The following is a 19,507-nucleotide window of genomic DNA, read 5'->3' as shown; positions in this document are numbered from 1 at the left end:
TTTTCCCCTTAGATTAGTTATTTGTATGCGGCTTGTGCACACTACCTACATGCTCGGTGATTTATGTATTTTTCTTATTGCTTTCTCCACAGGCATTTGTACATGACCCATTAATCAATTGGCGTTTGTTCAATTTCAACGAAGTTCCTCAAGTGTCAAACTATGGTAATGCTCATGCAGTCGTCAGCAGCGAAGAGGCAGCTGCTAATCGGGAACTCGTACAACCTCTGCGGGGAGCCCGTGAAAGGGAGCTGTTACAGGTTGCCTCTTCTTTTCCACCATGTCTGTAACCTTAGCCGCATCCCTGTAGGAGTAACGATTCATATTGCTCATGCAGGCTGTCAATCAACTTGGTGATGCCAATGAGGTTTTGAACGAGCGTGCTGTAGCGGTGATGGCACGGATGAGTCACAAGCTAACAGGGCGCGACTTCTCTTCCGGGTCAGCATCAGGAGCTGGCAGCTCGACCCAACATGGCAGTGAACACTGGTCTTCAGGAGATGCCCGGGATACAGAACCTGGTTTATCAGTGAAGGTTCAGGTTCAGAAGCTCATACTACAAGCGACATCTCACGAAAACTTGTGCCAAAATTACGTTGGGTATGTATTGATAATTTTACCTTACCCCATTTCACGCAACTGTTTATACTCATTGTTCGATGCATGTTGCTACTTTGTTTCCCAGGTGGTGCCCTTTCTGGTGAGCTCTTGTGCAAGCAGTAGCTGTTTAGCCTGTAAATACTGTAAATACCGTGTACATGCAAGTATAGTGGTGTTGTTTGTGTGTAACGTGTAGCACTGTAAGTAGCAGAATCACATTTGTCAATGAAAGATGCCTTTGATCGCTCTTTGCTTTAAGCATATCTGTTTGTACTTGCACCCTGTCGCAACCTGGAAATAATAGCATTGTCAAGTCTTAAATAGTTAGCTGCTGGGCACGGAACTTCGTGGAAAAGCTCTTATCTCCGTCTGTTTGTGTTTGTTATGTTTAGTCCAAGCCCCATCAACGCATACGGCCACACAAATAACTAGAACATCCCATCTGGATTCTCTTTTTGTTAGAAATTGCTGGGCATATGTAGCCCAAGTTACATGATATACCTTGGCACCGTCAACCAGCAAGTATTACACTCATTCTCTGAAGCCCAGCACTGGAACCTACAGACACCTAAAGCACGTCGTACACCAGTACGGTATATAGCTCTGATCACACTCAGTAGCTACAACTTTGAACCGACATGGTACCAACTCCACAGCAGCGTCATGGAATAATCGCCCAATCGTCCATGCAAAGAGGTCAGTGTCCAGTTGGAATAATCGCCCATTCATCCACATACGCATGTGGATTTTACCAATTCAAGGAATTCTTGGACTGTTGGAGCTTTGCATTGTATGCACTTTCCAGTTCCTCCTGCAAAATTTCAGGTCGAAAAATGTCATGGGACACCAAAATTAAATGAAAATGTTTAAACGCAACATACAAATGCTTTCGAGCATAGAATCACATGATATCAAGAAGCTTTCTTATGTCCGCTTAAGATCTACAGCCGAAGATCTTTTGCAGAGTTTCAATTATTCGCATAGACAGATATGGATGAAATTGCCACTCGTACCTTGCATGCTTTCAGCAGTGGTTGCAGAAACGAAGTTCTGAAAAACCTGATGGATTTCTCCAAGGAAGTTCTTTCCCAATCTGTAGGATTGAGCAAAGAGGGTGTATTAGGCAAGGTTCCATGGTACTAAAATGCTATTTTTTATGGCAATTACAAATCATGGAAGGTGAATGCTTATCACTTACTATTTTCAGAATCTGTCTGAAAACCAGCAGCATTGAGCTCTCCTAAAAGCTGTATAAAGTATTGTTTTCACAAATCAACATTGTACAATGATGCTTGGAATTGTTTTCACAAATCAACATTGTACAATGATGCTTGGAAGAATACATAATGTTAGTGCATAATCTTAATTTATGCTAGTGTATATGGACCATACCTGTGATAGAGTCGGAACGGCTGTAGGATCAAAATCATCGCAATTATTGGGATCAATTGGAACACAAACACGACCTAGAAAAAGAAACAACAATCGATTATCAGCAATAGGGTGCATTGTGTGACAAAAAAAATTCCAGCAGTTCTTAGAATAGTTCAGTTCACTCATAAATAAATTAAATGAAAAGGTTAAGTATTTAAGTGCCCAAATTTGTTCTGCAGTCTAGAGGCTTCAAATGGACATGGTGTATAACTTTCTCTTGAGATAACAGATGACACATAATTATCACATTACAAACTAAAACAGAAAATGAATGCATTATGTCTTTTAAGTTTTACCTGTTTTGGGGTGTATACAAAAGGGAGCTTTCAGTAAATGATTCATGTGCTTTGATACCTGACATGTGTATAAAGTTGATTAGGAGTGAGAACAACCTTGGATAGTTTTACTACTGCAAACACATAAAACTGATGAATTTCCTTTTTACCTCCATGTCAAGTCTAGGATATGTGTACAAGAAGACGATCTCTTCCACACATCTCCGAAGGCCCTGAGCCTGAAATATATAACAATTAGCACAATTATTGAACATAAGAGCATGAATCAGCAGATGCGATTGTAATTGAGAGATTGGGATATTATACAATCTGGTGAAATCAAAAGAAATAAATAGTGACTAATAAACAGACGAATGTCCAAATAAAAGTGAATAGGACTGCAGGGGATTGAACACAGAAAAAAGTTAGGATTGCAGACGATTAAATAGAACCTTGTGCTTTCCTAACTGTAAGGTTGTCTTCAATTGTTTCCATCTGGCTGCATTGACATCTTCCTTTGAAATAGAAGATCGGCTATTTCCCTGCCACTTGTCATGGAGCTCACTAGCAACATCTATAAATCAAATCCACTTCAGAATGATTTTGAACATATTTATGCCATGCTAAACAAGGGATGCTAGGTGTAATCTATTATTGGAGAGAATAATTGACCTTGTATTCCTCCAAACCCTAGAAGGATGGGATATATAGATCATATACATGGGCCTCTAGATAGGCCTCTATACATGGGCTCACATATACACCAACACCCCCCGCAGTCTGAACTACCGGCGCAGTGGTGTTCAAGACTAGACAACAAGAAAGCCAACACCCCCCCCCCCGCAGTCTGAACAACCGGCGCAGCGGTGTTCAAGACTGGACAAAAAGACTGTACAAAAGGGCAAATACCCCCCGCAGCCACAACTAGCCACCGGCTACGTTGAGGCTGGAGCAAAACTCCGAGAAGGTCGAGGAGGGCAGTCCCTTGGTGAAGATGTTAGCAAACTGGGAGGTAGTCGGGACATGGAGTACACGAACATAACCGATGGCGACTCTGTCGCGCACGAAGTGTAGGTCGATCTCCACATGCTTCGTCCGCTGATGCTGGACGGGGTTGGTGGAGAGATACACGGCGCTGACGTTGTTGCAGTAGACGAGCGTGCTCTTGGCGAGAGGGCTGTGGAGCTCCGCCAAGAGCTGTCGTAGCTAGGACGCCTCCGCCACGCAGTTAGCGACAGCCCGGTACTCCGCCTCAGCACTGGAGCAGGAGACAACCGGCTGCCGCTTGGACGACCAGGAGACCAGGTTGCCGCACAGGAAGATGGTGTAGCCGGAAGTAGAGCGACGAGTGTCCGGGCAGCCAGCCCAGTCAGCGTCGGTGTAGACCACCAGCTCAGCAGAAGACGAGCGGTGAAGCACCAGGCCGAGGTCCAACGAGTCACGGACGTAGCGGAGGAGACGCTTCAGCGCAGCAAGGTGTGACTCCCGGGGATCATGTATATGGAGACAGACTTGCTGAACAGCGTAGGTGAGGTCCGGCATGGTGAATGTGAGGTACTGCAAAGCGCCAGCAAGACTCCGGTAGGCAGTAGGATCAGCCACCGGATCACCCAGATCAGCAGACAGCTTCGCCTGAGTGTCGACAGGAGTGGAGCAGGCTTGCAATCAGTCATCCCGGCCCGCTCTAGAATATCGAGTGTGTACTGCCGCTGGTGAAGAAGACCAGACGAGCGAGGCTCAACAGTGACGCACAAGAAGTGGCGGAGCTGACACAGATCCTTCATAGCAAACTCCTGCTGCAGAGAGGTGATGACACTTTGAAGCAACTGCTGACTGGAGGCTGTGAGCACAATGTCATTGACATAGAGCAGCAGATATACAGTCTCATCCCCACGGCGGTAGATGAAGAGAGACGTGTCAGACTTGACCTCGGTGAACCCAAAAGTTAGCAAGAACGTGGCGAACCGAGAGTATCAAGCCCGAGGAGCCTGCTTCCGACCATAGAGGGACTTGTTGAGCTGGCGGACCATATCCGGACAACTCGAGTCCATAAATCCCGCCGGCTGAGAGCAGTACACTGTCTCTGACAGAGTGCCATGAAGAAAGGCATTCTTCACGTCCAGCTGGTGCACAGGCCAGGAGCGCGAGAGCGCAAGCGAGAGGACCGTGCGCACAGTAGAAAGCTTCACCACTGGGCTGAAGGTCTCATCATAGTCCACACCAGGCCGCTGAGTGAAACCCCGGAAAACCCAGCGAGCCTTGTAGCGCTCCTGTGTGCCATCAGCCCAACGCTTATGCGTCTAGATCCACTTGCCGGTGATCACATTGCAACCAGACGGACGCAGCACGAGGTCCCACGTCTGGTTGGCAAGGAGAGCCGCGTACTCCTCTTCCATCACGCGACACCAATGAGGATCCGCCAGGGCGTCGCAGACAGAGAAGGGTACCGGAGAGACCCGCGGATCGCCCTCGGTGGCGGAGAGTCGCGACCTGAGACGCCATCCGCCGAGTCACCATGGGATGGATATGCCGAGAATCCCGATGGACGACGGGCGGGTGGTACACCTCCGGCTCGACTCGAGAGCGAGTCGGCGGAGGCGGAGGCGGCGGCTCCGGTGTAGATGGCGGCGGCGACAACTCCGGTATAGGCGTCGGAGGAGCCTCCGGAGCCAGAGTCGGCGCCGATGCCGGCGCCGAACGACGCCGGTACACCTGCACCGGCTGAGCGTACCGCGGCGGTGCCGGACGACGCTGGTACACCTGCACTGGCTGAGCGTATCGCGCAGGTGCAGCGGGAGACACCAGGCCGCGCGTGGCGCAGCAGGAGACACAGGGTCCGCGCGCGGCACGACCGGAGGTCCAGGGGCCGTGTGTGGCGCGACCGCAGGCACCGAGGCCGCACGTGGCGCAGCAGGGATCACCGGCAGCGGTGCCGGTTTGCCGGGAAAACCTGCAGGGAAAGGAGAGACAGGTAATGGTGGCTGAACCACCGGGTCAGTCGGAAACAGACTCCAGCTCGGGGTCAGGAGAAGGTGTGGAGGAGGTGGAGTAGGGGAAATCCGACTCGTCAAAGACGACGTGTCGGGAGATTAGGACGCGGCGAGAGGTGAGGTAGCATCGGTACCCCTTGTGGTCAGGGGAGTAACCAATGAACACAAAACGAGTCGAGCGGGGCGCCAGCTTGTGAGCAGCAGCGGCAGTGGTGTTAGGGTAACACGCACACCCGAAGACCCGAAGGTGGTCGTAGCGAGGAGGGGTATCGAAAAGAGCGTGGTGTGGAGTGGGAGCAGGAGAAGCAGTGGACGAAAGACAGTTGAACAAGTAGGTGGCTGTGTGGAGACTCTCGGCCCAGAAGCGCGGGAGCAGAAAGGCCTGGATCAGAAGGGTGCGCACGACGTCGTTCATCGTGCGAATCATCCGCTCAGCCTTGCCGTTCTGAGGAGAGGTATACGGACAAGACATACGCAGCTGAACACCCCGAGAGAGGAAGAAAGAACGGGAGGTGGAGTTGTCGAACTCCCGCCCGTTGTCACACTGGACGGCCTTAACGGTGAGGCCGAACTGAGTGGACACCCAGGCAAAGAAGTGGAGGAGGGTAGGGAAGGTCTCAGACTTGGCGCGCAAAGGAAACGTCCAAGAATAGTGCGAGAAGTCATCGACCACCACCAGATAGTACTTATAACTAGAAAGGGTAAGTAAAGGGGAGGTCCACAGGTCACAGTGAACAACATCAAATGCATGCGTCGCATGCGAAGAAGAAGAAAAAGGGAACCGAACATGACGACCGAACTGTCACGCATGGCAAAGGGGCTCAGCAAGAGCCCTAGTGCCAGGAATATCAGCACTACGACTGAGCTGAGTCAGAACGTCGTGGCCAGGGTGACCAAGACGACGGTGCCAGGTGGTGGAAGACGGCGTCGCGGCAAAAGTGGCAGACCAGGACGGCCAGGGCGAAGAAGAAGGCGAGAGTGGTGCAGCGGAAGAAGGAAGGCGAAGGGTGTAAAGGGGCCCGTGCTGTCACACAGGAGTAGCGGACGCCGAGAGGCCGAATCATTTACAGTGAGACCAGAAGAATCAAACTCGATGAAACAAGAATTGCCAGCTGTAAACTGACGAATGGAAAAAAGGTTATGAACCATCTGAGGAGCAACAAAGACATTGGGAAGACAAAAGGAGCCATGAGCAGAACCCACGGCGGTGACAGGAAGGCAAGACCCGTCACCAACCATGATGGAAGAAGGACAAGAGGGGTGTGGGGGTCGGACAGAAGATAGGATACCGGCATCTGGGGTGGTGTGGAAGGAGGCACCCAGTCGGCGATCCACTCGGTGCTGACCGGCGGCGTCCGCCCCAAGGCGCTGAAGGACTGCGCCAGCGCAGCTTGGTCCCACCCCCCAGGCCAGGTCGGCTACTGGCTGGGTGGAGCGGGCGGGGTCCAGGACGGCGCGAACAGGGGAGCAGCAGCGGCGAGCATGGCCACCGGCTGGGGCTGAGGACGAGGGCCCCCCCTGACCTTGAAACGGCCACATCGGGATGCGCCCTGGCCATGGGGCGCTGAAGGATGGCCAGGACGTACCTCCAGGGCTAGGAGCAGGAGCCGGAGTCGGGTCCGGAGTGCCTCGAGCACCACCACCACGTCCCCTCCGCCAACGACGCCCTCGGCCTCCCCCACCCCCGGTCTGGCCGGTGAGAGGAGCACCAAGGAGGGGGTCGGGCGGCTCGATCCGGGGTCCAGATCCAGAGGGCAGAGCCTGGTGGGAGGACGAAGTGCCGTGCTCGGTGAAGGGGACGACGAGCGAGACGGCGACCCGACGAGTGAGCGTCGGCTGCAGAGCGCTCGCGCTCCCAAGCGACGGTAGCCGCGCGGGCCCGCTCCTGAGCCGCCGAAGCCTCGGACTTGGCGGCGAGGAGGGCCGCGGCGAGAGCGTCGGCGGCCGTAGCAGCTCCGGCGGCGATCGGCTGCCCGCGGAAGGCGGCGGCGGAGAACGTGGGCGCGTGCAGGAGCGCGAGCGCGGGCATCGCGGGTAGAGGCACCGCGGGCGCAGCCACGAGCGTCCGCGCGGGCGCGGCGGCGGCCTGCGCGGCGGCCTCCGCGGCGTGCGCCTGCGCGAGCTTGGCCTCGAGGTCCCGCAGGGCGGCCGCGAGGCGGGCGGCAGACGGCGCGGGCTTCGTGGGTGAAGCGACGGCCGGCGCGGGCGCGGCGCCGTGGGCGGCAGCGACGGCGGCCAGAGAGGCCACGAGGCGGGCGGCGACGGCGGCTGTGGCTGCGCCGGCCGTGGGAGCAGCGAGGGCCGCGGCGTCGGGCGCCAGGGCCGGGGTCAGAGGAGGGAGGGCCGCGCCAGCCGCGCCCCCGTGGGCAGCAGCGGAAGCGGCAGCAGTGGCCGCGCCGGCCGTGGGGGTAACGAGGGCCACGGGGCCGGCGGCCCGGGAGGCAGCCCACGAGGGCACGGACGGGGGCGCGTGCAGGGCAGCGGCCTCGGCGCCAGCCTCGGGCCAGGGCGCTCCAGCTAGCGCAGCAGGCGCTAGGGGCGCGGCGGTGGGCGGTCTGGGCATAGCCGCGGCCACGGGCGGCGCTCTAGGGGCGCGGCGGCGGGCGGATCAGGCCCCTCGAGCGACGGCAGGCGCGGATCGGGCCCGTCCCCGGCCTCGGCGCCCGCAGCCCCTGCTTCCACGGCCTCGGCGCCCGCAGGGAGGGGCGCGAGGGCCGCCAGGACGGCGGCGGCAGAGGAGCTCACGGCGGCGGGAGCCTCGGGCTCCAGCAGCACCGACCGGGCGGGGGAACGGGGTGTACACGGCCAAATCCGGTCCCCCGCAGCCCCGGCGCCAGGGTCCCGCGCGCGCGGCCGGATGGGCGGCGGCGGCAGGGGACGTGGCGTGCCAGAGCAGTGGCCAGGAGGACGGCGCGGCCGGAGCAGAGGTGAAGGGAGGAAGGGAGGAGGAGAGAGGGAGCAGCGCCGGCGGCCGGCGGCCAGCCATACGGCGGCGGCAGCTGGGAGAAGAGGGAGAGAGGGAGAGGAATCTAGTCTGATACCATATTGGAGAGAATAATTGCACTTATATTCCTCCAAACCCTAGAAGGGTGGGATATATAGATCCTATACATGGGCCTCTAGATGAGCCTCTATACATGGGCTCACATATACACCAACATCTATATCAGAGAGTAATGTTCATTTCTTATGGTGCCTTTTCTTACTTTCATCAGGGATGAGATCAAGTATCTTCTGACATCTCTCCTCTGATGCAAAGAGTTTTTGGCTAAGTAGCAGCTTATCTTCAAAGAAGCTTTCAAGAACATCCGTGTATGACCGTCTGCAGGCACATAAATTACATAATAATCAATTAGCTCTTCCATTTTCTGTTGGTAGAACAAACAAATTGACAAGACAATTAAGACATACGCAAGGAAAGGATGGAGGACAGGTCCAGCCAAGGAGACTTTCTTCAGTGCATTTTCACCACCCTGAGATAGATTCATAGAGTTAAAATATATTTCTGGTGTGGGCTACAAACGGCCTGTAGAGTCATGAATGATGAATTGACACCTTGTAGACTCGAAAATAATCAGCAACTGCAGCCCTTTGTTCATTGCGGAGCCTAACAGGAGAACACAACTGTATTTTAGGATCAACAAACATAAAAACAGAAAGAAGTTAATTCGAACATACTTTCTAGCTCTGGTGTCACAGACCCAACAATGAACACCACGACGGCCACTGTATACCCACAGTATGTGATTGAAACCAAAATCATCTGCAAACAATAATTATAATTAGTAAACAAACAGTAGAAGTAAGCAACTGCAAATCTGCACTTCGTGCAGATAAATCTGCAAAAGTGGATAGCTCATGTTATGATTCATTGCATAATAAAATAGCATGCCTCTAAGAGAAGTATCCAGAATTTTGATAGCAATGGTCATTAAGGGCCAGCACTCCTTGCAGACATCAGCTCCAGAGCAGCAGTAGCGCACATCATCATAATCAGATATATCCTGTGTAAATTGAAGATGTTGGCAACTTGCAACGGTTGCACAAGAATATAACGTGCACAGATAAAGTGAACAGGGAAAGAAAAGAAATGTGAATTTCTTACAATGTCAAAAATTAGTTCCCTTTCCACTGGTACAAAGACATTATTGCCAGATTGGGCGTAAGCATGACGCTTTGCAGGCTGCACAAAAAAGACGATTCTTCAGACAGTAGCAAACAGAGGGTAATGCAGGAAACTAGAATCAAGCAAAAAAAATTGATATGTTATGATGCTGCATCATACATCTACGCTGTAGACAGGTCCAATATCAATCTTGAAAGGGCACTTCTCCTTGATAGAACTCTCCAATTCAGCAGCACTATCAAAGGATTGGAAGCGCAGGTAGATGTCATTCTCTAGTGTAAATGAAAACTCTCGACGTCCAACATATGACTGATCACATCCGGGATGCTTTCCATCTATATAAAAACAATTTTTGCTTAATCAAGAAACAGCAAGAGCGTAAGCCTAACCCTAACCAAAGAACCAGATGAGCACAAACCATTTGCATAGCAAAGCCATTGGAAGAAATCACCATATGGGAAGAGCTTTCCTGCAACAGTATAATTGGCTGTTAGCAGAAGCAGTAGTGAAAAATCAAAGAAACTAGTATCCTTAAATAGTGGAGTAGATTTTTAAATGCAAAACCTCAATCAGGTAAAGAGCATGCCTAGTTAGAAGAGAAGAATAAAAAATGTGTTAGGTCTGAAAAAAAGAGTATGGAAATAATCGCAAGAAATTGGAAGGAGTTAAAGAAAAAATATTGAAGTAGCCGTTGCTTAAAACAAAAGCTCTTGCAACTTAGCCATGCTACGTCTCACTCACATACAGCAGAAAAAAAACACGAATTCATCAAAAGAAATACACAGAGCCTCTACAGTGAGATGCAAGATCACAACTTTGTCCAGAACTAATGAAAATTAAAGAAGACAGATAGCTATGAACTTATCGGACGCATGGGTCATTTTTCAGTCTAAAAGAGAATGAATCGCTTTACCGTAGTAGACACGGAGGTAGTCGGCGTTGAACCCGTCTGGCACCGCAGCAGGGCCTTCTACCTTTAGCTGCTGCTGGCCATCAATCTCCATAGAGTCAACCGGCTCATCGTCCCTACCCATCCTCAGATCACGAACGGACTGAGCGAAAAGAAATAAAATAATTAAGATTAGACACAAAAGAAGCACGGACTGAATTTGGGGGGATGGCAGGAATCGAAGGGCCTGTGGGCGGACCCAGCATAGGACATGGGTGTACACATGTACACCCGATAATTCTTGCAAACAAAATCGAAGTTAGTAGGTAATATAATGTAACTGGATTCAGATCCGAATACAAATAGTTTTGTTTGGGTTTGGGGTGCTCCGTCTGGCACAGCAGAAGGAAAGAGAAGGGGCCGGCATACCTGGAGGATGCGCTCGTCGCCGGCAAAGGGCTGAGGAAGACAGGACAAATGGCGCCGCCGCTCGCCCAGTCGCCGCCGCCAGGGAAGGAAGAGCAAGGGAGGAGATGGACTTGAGGCCCCTGAGCGACTGAGCCCTCTGAGCGGAGCGGTTCTGCTGAGGGGCGGCGCTGTTGGGTATGTGTGTGTGGGGGGGGTGGGTGGGTGGTGGGAGGAGGCAGGGAATGGCGGGAAGAAGGGCGCCGCTCCCGCCAAAAATCCAAGCCGCCCTTGCGCTGATCTGGGCCTTGCGTGCTTCTTGTTGTAGCGGGCGGGGAAAGGGAGAACATGTTAGCTCAATGCAAAGCACATCTAATCTCTCTCCATTAAGTATGTGCTTCTACAAATGGCCCATATATGTACTTTTTTCCCGTGTGAGCGTGTCGATCTGAACGTGTTCTGTAAAGGGTCACCGGATGGTAGATAATTATTCTGTTCAGCCAGTAAACCAGCAATGTTTTTCTCTCGCACCAAATCAGTATTAGCCATCAGCCAACTGCCAATCAGCAGTACTTTTTTTCTTACAACAATATGTTCTGATAGTCTGATTTGACAACAACAGTTCGGCGAGTCTTTAGGCTGAATATGCATGTTTGTAAGTTTGTTTGCTGAATCCTGGCACAATCTCAGGCTGCCTCTGACTCTGATGTTGTCGAGGAGGAATTCCATGCGATGTTTCTCCACTGGCACAACGTTTTCTTTTGACACACTTTGGGTGTGCATCTTAAACAAAAAAGGAGATGCATAAAGGATAACAATGCGTTGTATGGTAGGCTAGTGGCTATAATAATCTAATTTCTTTTAGTATTTTTCATGTAAAAAGTAAGTGTAGTAGGCTAGACACTATGGCCAATTTTTTTATCATTTGTTTATTTTTTGAAACATATAGATATAGACACATATACAGATACGTACACTTATCCCTATGAATACACACGAAATCTTATCTCTATGAGCATCTTCGAGAAAATGAGTTAGCTCATTCTTGAGATTGATGAAGTTACTACATACGTCTGGTTGTAGATGGGCATATCACTTACCATTGACTTAAGGTGCCTGGCTGTAGATGGGCATATCACTTACCATTGACTTAAGGTGCTTGTGCTAACACTACGGATAAATTACAGACTTAACGTGGGTTCCAAATTTCCAACCGTCACCAACCACGAGTCCATAACTCGAGTTTTTACAAGTATAATAAAACCAGGCCATACACAAAAATTCAGGACATTATATATCAATCTAGTGCCTATATTCTGAGATGCTTAAGATTCTCGTATTTCTCCAGGAATGTTGCCTTTATATTCATTCTCCTCGTACCTCAGCAAGTCCACCAAAAATTTGGTCATCAATATATTCCTTGCCTACACATACAGTATTACTTATCATTGAACATATTTCCACCCACTATATAGAATTGCACAAAATGATTTTTGTTGTGATATACAGTTCCTACCTGACCAGGCCTGATAAAATTCCATTCCCAAAGATGGACAAAGTACATAAGTCTATGGTTGAATGAAAGAGGATGTACAAAGTACATAAGTACAAAATGAACTGCAGATGATCCGCCTTTGTATAGCAGACGGTCCACATTTAGTTCTTTTCGGACGTCTGAAAACTTACATGCAGACATTCGGATGTTCGAGCATCTTGAAAGGAAGACGGACCGCCTAGGGGTAGCAGACGGACCGCCATGTATCGCGAACGGTCCGCTAGCAGTTCTTTTCGGACGTCCAAAAACTTACAGGCAGACATTCAGATGTATTGCGGACGGTCCGCGGTGATGTAGACGCGGCCCGATCTTCCGAGAGGTAGGATAAATTCGATTGATGGAGTACGTGACGTTGGCGATCCGACTTCTAATTAGACATGACAAACACAACGACACAACAAGGGACTAAAATTCAGCAAAGCAAACTGAACTAAAAAATTGTGGGGCACAAAAGGGTTATAGGACAGCATAAACAAAATTTTTTAGGGCTTTTTGTGGACTATGGGTGATGAACAAAAACGAATCTAAAGGAGGGAAAACACGATAATACCTCACGGTCAACCTGGAATCCTGATACCAGTTGATGTAGATTAGGCCCGATCTTTCGAGAGGTAGGGTAAATTCGATTGATGGAGTACATGACGTTGGCGATCCGACTTCTAATCAGACACGAATTCGAAGCCTGCAACCGTTACACCACAGCTCCTCTAGTTATCAACCAAGCACAACTTGATTGACCTCGCCGAGAAGGCTATTCCTGCAAGCGAATCGAAGGACACAATCAAGATGAGGTAAACACGCAATCTAATAATTGCAGATATGGATTAAGCGAATCACAAGAGGGGTTCAAGAACTCGATTCCAAAGGACTAATCGACATAGTGGAGGAGATCAAGAACGGGGCCCTGGATCAATATATAAGTACTTGTCGCCACAGATACAATGATGCAATGTTTGTTCCTCAAAGGAAAACTCAAGACTAAACAAAACCCAAGTCTAAAAGGCGGCGGCTACTGAGTTTATATCCTAAGTGAGGTCCTAGGGTTGCTGGTGGAGGCCAAGGGGGCGTCCACCACTTGGGCCAACACGGTACACGGGCCAACAGCCCAAAAGACGGCGGCGCAGCGCCCTGACAGATTCTAGACGTCATATTGTTTCGGCGATTCCTGACGACTCCGAATGAATTTGGGCCTCAAACTAGTTCCATTATAAGCTCCTTGAAATTATCTTTCCATCCATATAAAGAGCATCCAAAATGGACTCCGTATGCGGCCTGGGCGTTGATTTTGGTGCGGGCTGCTCCTGGACTCCGAAGCAGACTCAAACTCGACTTGGATTAGGCCTCCAACTCGGCTTGGTTGCCCTTGCTGGTCCACCACGCCTCCAAACTCCTCCCCAACGTCCTCTTCATCATCTCCATGGTTTCTAACAATAATTAAATCATTAGGTAGTAATTTATTCTCAAATTCAGATGACAAATTTATTTGGAACGAGCTCACCTTATAATCAATGGTCATATCCGAAGGTGTCGTGCTCTCATCACGCGGACATGCCGACCTAAAATGAATTGCGGAAGGTCTGCGAGAAGTTATTTATGGATGTTTGAATACTTGCATGCAGACGTTCGATTATCCGAACGTCTTGAAAGGCGGTTTAGTGTTTAGGATTTAGGGTCCGCCTAGGGGGAGCAGACGGTCCACTAGCAGTTCTTTTTGGACATCCAAAAACTTACATCAAGATGTTTGGATGTCCGAATGTCTACAAAGGCAGGCAGTCCACCCAGGGGAAGCGAATGGTTCGCTACCTAAAATGGCTCCGCTCGGTTCTTGCATCATTTGTCTCGTTCGATGCAACGACAAGGCACCGGCCATGGCGGCGGCCAGAGGTCGGAGGATGTGCGCCTCCCACGTAGATCCGGCTGCTCCCCCCTCGCCTTGCTCCTCACGGCTGGCCTCTCTCTCTCTCCCCCTCCCTCTCTCTCTGCTCCCGCGTGCCGGCCGCTCCCTCCACTCACACGCGCCGGCGCGGGCGCATGTGGGCGGCACGACCGAGGTGCGGCCGCGTCGGAGGCGTGGGCTGTAGGGTCGAGATGACGGACTAGAGGGGGGGGTGAATAGTTCTTTCTAAAAATAATCGCGATGCCAGCTAACCGAAACTTATGCGGAATTGAAACTATTTGCTTAGCCAAGACTTCACCCCTCTAACTATGACTCTAAGGCACCTCCAAAAAAATCCTACACAAAGCAAATTGAGTGCCAAGCTAGCAAGAGCTCTCCTAACAATTCTAATGCCAAGCCACACAAGCCTAAGCACTAGTACTTCACAAATCGGGGAAGCTCCTACACAATTCCTATGAGCAAAAGTACAAAGTCAAACCTAAGCTCACTAGATGCTCAAGGACAAGGATACACAATCCAATCCAAATCCAAGAGCTCAACTTGCTTAGCTACACAATCTAAGCAAGAGCAACTAATTAAGCTACACAACCTAACTAGTTACACTAGGATCTCTACTTCTAGCTACACAAGCAAGAAGATATATATGAATGTAAATACAAGGCTTGTGATTTGAAGAATGCAAACCACCAAGAAAAGTAGACAAAATTGACATGGTGATTTTTATCCCGAGGTTCACTTGGTTGCCACCAAGCTACTCCCCGTTGAGACAAGCTCCAAGGTTGCTGCCGATCCTCTTGATAGTGGTGACTCTCAAGTCACACTCTCCCACGTGGAGTGCTCACACCGAGCTCTAGCACATGATCCGGCCGGATCACTTGTTGCTCTTCACGTCTCGCTCAACTAGAGTTGCTCTTCGCGGCTCCCGCGGGGTGAGCACGATACCCCTCACAATCTCTTCTCCGGAGCACCGCACAATCTTCTTGCGGGCTTCAACGGAGCCTCTTGCCACCAAGCTGTCTAGGAGGTGGCAACCTCTAAGAGTAACAAGCACACCGGCTTGCAACACGATCACCTAGTGCCACTCGATGCAATCTCTCAAAGCAATCACACTAGAATCGCTCTCTCACTCGATCGGATGATTACTATCAAGTTAGAGTGAGTAGAGGGCTCTCAAGCACTCTCACACAAGGACACCAAGTCCCCAAAGTGCTCAGCAACCTCAAATGGCCGACCACACCCTCTATTTATAGAGGGAGGCCCCAAACTAGCCGTTACCTCAAAGACCCGTCGAAACAGAGCATTCACGGACTGCCCGCCTCACAAAAACCGAACCGTCCGCAATTCCAACCAAACGGCTAGATCTGCAATGATTATGTGTCCGAGTCGACCGTTAGAGCCCTTCACGGACTGTCCGCTCCATATTGGCGGACCGTCTGCCGTTCAGACACTCCGAACACTCAGAGAGACAGCGTCTCTGGACAAACTTAAAGTTTGAGGGGCGGACCGTACGCACCCCTTGGACGGACCGTACGCCCTTCACATCGTGCAACCCACCAGAAGCGAAATCGTCTCTGGACATTTTCTCAACTGACCTGTGGACCGTCCGCACCCCAGGGGCGGACCGTCCGCCCTTCACTCTTAAATCCCACCAGAGACCCAACACGTCTCTGGTTAATTTGTTAAGTGACCTGCGGACCGTCCGCACCCATGGGCTGGACCGTCCGCAGTCCAACCTTTCAGCCCAAGCCAGAGAAACAACCTCTCTGGACGATTTCTCTAAAACACCTGCGGACTGTCCGCGCCCTAGTGGCGGACCATCCGTAGTACGGCCTTCAAGCCCAAACAAAGCTGCAACCTCTCTGGACAAAATTGAATTATACTGGCGGACCGTCCGCCCAACAGGGCCGGACCGTCCGCCCGTCATTTCTTTTTCCCACAAGTTGATCAACAACAACTCCAACACCTTCTCCTTTGCAAATGTGCCAACACCACCACGTGAACAACACCATGTGCATGTGTGTTAGCATTTTCAAAGGATTTTACTTGATCTCACCAAGCCACTCGATCCTAGCGACATCACAATGTTAGATCGCTCAAGTGGCACTAGATGACCGATATGCAAACAAATTTGCCCCTCTTGATAGTACGGCCATCTATCCTAAATCCGGTCAAGCACTTCTCTACTCAACCTTAGACCGGTAAAATGAAATGCCCTACAAATCATACCTTTGCCTTGTGCATTCCATTTCATCTCCATTCATCAACTCCATCCTCCAAGTGTTGATGCAACCAATGCACAAACACAATCATGAATGATATGATCCACTCCATATCATCACATGACCTCTTTGGTTCATCGATCTTGACCTTGCCCGCTCTTTACCGTTGCCTCGGTTCATCGACGCCAAGTCTTGCCCAAGCTTCACCGCCTCGCGGTCCATCGCTTCAAAGCTTGACTTGCCCTTCTCCATTGCAACCGGTCCATCAAGTCAAGCCTTGTCTTGATCTTCACCACCTTAGTCACATTACTCCATGTCATGACTCATATACAATGAGTTCCTTCATCACACAATATGAGCATAGCATCAACCCTTAGCCATTTCTCCTCCATGGCACATGTCACTCATACTAGTGTCTTTGTGTGGACTAATCTCCTATGTATCTCGACATAAATCCTTACTAGTCCACCTAAGTTGTCACTCAATTACCAAAACCAACAAGGGCCTTTCATGGGCGCTCGAGGAAGGGGCGGCAACGGCCGGTGCTGGTGAGAGAGGGGGAAAACAACATAGGGGAAAAATAAGGACCCTTGATTCGCGTTGAAGCCTCAAGAGATCCAATCCTAGACATAGATTTTGATGTTGTGGCTTTTCCTAGGTACCTTTCCATGGGTGCATAAGGTTGGGCCATCTCCCTGTGGGGGGGAGGTGGGAGGAAAAGCTTGGGTGGGTGGACACAGCAAAGAAAACTTCGTGCTGTAGTAGAGGGAGGCGGACGGTTAGCTGGCAGTTCATTTTGGATGTCTGAAAACTTATATTAAGATGTTCAGATGTCCGAAGTCTACAAAGGCGGATCATCCGCTACCTAAAAATGGTTTCGATTGATTCTTGGCGGCGTTCGTCTCGTTTGATGCAGCGTCAGGGTGCCTAGCATGGCGGCGGCCGGAGGCTGCGCGCCTCCCACGCAGATCCGGCTGCTCCCCTCTCACCTTCCTCCCCACGGCTAGCCTCTTCCTCCCTTGCTTCTCTCTCACTCTCTCTACTCGCACGCGCTGGCTGCTCCCTCCACTCGCGCGCGCTGGCGCGGTCGAGGCATGGGCGTGGGCACAGGTGGCCGGTTCGGCCAAAGTGCAGCCGCGGCGGAGGCGCGCAGGCGCCGGAGGAGGGGGGGTTAGCAGCCGGCGCTGGTGAGAGAGGGGGAAAACAACATAGGGGGGAGAAGGAAAAAGTGACAGTAGATGGAATCGAACCGTGGATGATTGGAGGTAGATGCGCTGGAGGGAGGTGGGGGAGCGGGGGATGCATTGAGGCCCGGATGATCTGGCGAGTTTGGACCCTTGATTCGCGTTGAAGCCTCAGGAGATGCAATCCTAGCCATAGATACTTATATACATAGATACGTACCCTCACCCTATGAATACATACACGAAATCCTATCTCTATTAGCATTTCCGAGACCCGTCCAGCTGATCCTTGATATTTGACGGACACTACAACAGTAATGAACAAGCACACAATTCAAGTAGTGAATATTCTCTCTCTCTATTCAATGTCCCCCATCAATGAATATTACAGGGGGTATTTATAGGTGGCGTTACACCTCCCATGTACAATTACTCTTCTACACTCTTACAACGATCATATTCCAGGAATATACCTGGATGTACACGTAATTTCCCTAATACAAGTTGAGTGTGCCACAGCTCAGACAGGCCCACAACTCCAAATAGTCCTCTTCGGCCTTCTCGACGAGGACCACGTGGCCTGTCGCTTACTCCTCACCGATTCTCGCATCGTCCGGTCATCGCTCGTCTTTGGCTTCCGACCCGAAGACGAGCGAGGGCTACGTGGCTCGTTGCTTACTCCGCCGTGACGCTCCCGTCGACCAGCCCTTGCGAGTCTTCGGGTTACGACCCGAAGACCAGCGAAGATGGATGTCCTCTACGTTCACTCCGGGCATTGGCTTCATATGCCGTCTGGTCTTCGCGATCCTTCGGCGTCCGATCGGAAGCTGGTGTCCCCAACAGTAGCCTCTCGGAGCCTTGGCCCGATCTTCGGGAGGGGCGCGGCTTCGACCCCGTGGGTGCCATCAGCGCCCCGAAGCGCCACCCTTCGGGCTGGGCGTCGCGATGGTGTCCGGCGAAGCACAGTCCGTGTTACCCTGCAAAAAATGTTATACTTTCGATGAGGGAGCAAAGATTTCAGAATTAAACCGTTAGTTTGTGCTCAAATTATCGAATTAAAATTTTTGGCAGGAATTTTCTCTTTGGCTCGTGGCTTCGAAAAGACAAAATTGCCCCTTGGTTCTCTAATCTTAGACGCGTAGCGCGGGGCGCTGCCGTCTTTCCACTTCGCAGCGCCGCACGTGCTGGGTCTCGAGCTCACCCGCCCCCTTTAAATAGTGGCGTCGCAACTGCGCAATGCTACTTTACGTTGCCTTTGCTTTCCAGCCTCCTTGTTTGTCATCTCGCGGAGGTTCTATCGGAGCTCATTTTTGTTCGAACTCTTTTGGTAATACACTTCAAGAGTGGCGACCTCGGAACAATATGGATCTTCGGAGATGGCTCCGAAGAAGAATCAATCGGGAGGTCCGACGACCACCGTACTCGGCTTGTCGAAAATGACTCCGCCCCTCCTCGATGACTTGGCTCGTCGAGGCTTCGTTTCTGCTGACGATGTCCGCGCTCCTCCGACGGGTGAGACTGTTGCTCATCCCCGCACCGACGAAGTGATTGTCTTCCGTGACTTGTTCACCGCCGGTCTTTGGATGCCCTTGGACCCCGTGGTGGTGGACATCTTTTGTCTGTTCAAGGTGTACTTGCATCAGATGACACCTACTTCGATCATGCGGCTGAATCTGTACATGTGGCTGGCGAAGACCTGCCGCCTTTCTCCAAGCGCCGAAGGCTTCGCTCATGCCTTCAGGGTGCATTATCAACCGAAGAAGATTTATGTGCAATCAACCGGAGGTGTGGAGATATCAGCCATTCCCCAATATGGTTGTTATACCTTCGCCTTTCACAAGAACCTTCCGAGTCCAGTCCCCGCGAGCAAGAACAATTGGGCCAATGATTGGTCATCCTACTAGTTCTATCATAAGGTGACATTGGACCCCCA

The 19,507-nt window shown here is 51.1% G+C and overlaps 2 protein-coding genes across 4 annotated transcripts in view; one reads left to right on the top strand and one right to left on the bottom strand.

Moving 5' to 3' along the window:
* Positions 1–863, top strand: part of LOC120665756 (serine/threonine-protein kinase TOR-like) — a 34,805-nt gene extending 33,942 nt beyond the window's left edge. For all 3 annotated transcript variants that reach the window (XM_039945422.1, XM_039945423.1, XM_039945421.1), the window contains 3 exons: positions 93–260; positions 338–600; positions 686–863. In XM_039945422.1, the coding sequence (XP_039801356.1) occupies positions 93–260; positions 338–600; positions 686–704 (450 nt within the window). In that variant the 3' untranslated portion in view covers positions 705–863. The remainder of the gene's footprint in view (positions 1–92; positions 261–337; positions 601–685) is intronic.
* A 140-nt stretch (positions 864–1,003) lies between these two features.
* On the bottom strand, positions 1,004–11,040 carry LOC120665757 (DNA primase small subunit-like). Its single transcript, XM_039945424.1, has 17 exons — positions 10,744–11,040; positions 10,339–10,477; positions 9,844–9,894; positions 9,585–9,760; positions 9,405–9,482; positions 9,192–9,303; positions 8,978–9,062; positions 8,855–8,906; positions 8,711–8,772; positions 8,506–8,621; positions 2,762–2,883; positions 2,480–2,548; positions 2,331–2,388; positions 1,993–2,066; positions 1,799–1,847; positions 1,614–1,693; positions 1,004–1,411 (listed from the first exon to the last, which is right to left on the bottom strand). Exons 2-17 carry the CDS (start codon positions 10,457–10,459, stop codon positions 1,349–1,351), a joined length of 1,368 nt encoding a protein of 455 aa, XP_039801358.1. The 5' UTR covers positions 10,460–10,477; positions 10,744–11,040; the 3' UTR covers positions 1,004–1,348.
* Positions 11,041–19,507: the final 8,467 nt, after the last annotated feature.

The sequence above is a fragment of the Panicum virgatum genome, chromosome 3N (genome assembly GCF_016808335.1).
Source record: "Panicum virgatum strain AP13 chromosome 3N, P.virgatum_v5, whole genome shotgun sequence".
In the NCBI taxonomy this organism is placed as follows: Eukaryota; Viridiplantae; Streptophyta; class Magnoliopsida; order Poales; family Poaceae; genus Panicum; species Panicum virgatum.
Note: the sequence above shows the minus strand (reverse complement) of the source record. Positions and strands in the feature narration are given on the sequence as shown.

Bases quoted from the DNA above. Each gene is read 5' to 3' on its own strand.
- LOC120665757 (XM_039945424.1), bottom strand. From the start codon at position 10,459: ATGGGTAGGGACGATGAGCCGGTTGACTCTATGGAGATTGATGGCCAG. The intron at 8,773-8,854 runs GTGTCAATTCAT...AATCTATCTCAG, and splicing joins ATTATTTTCGAGTCTACAAG to GGTGGTGAAAATGCACTGAA. The intron at 2,549-2,761 runs GTTCTATTTAAT...TATATATTTCAG, and splicing joins TACAGTTAGGAAAGCACAAG to GCTCAGGGCCTTCGGAGATG.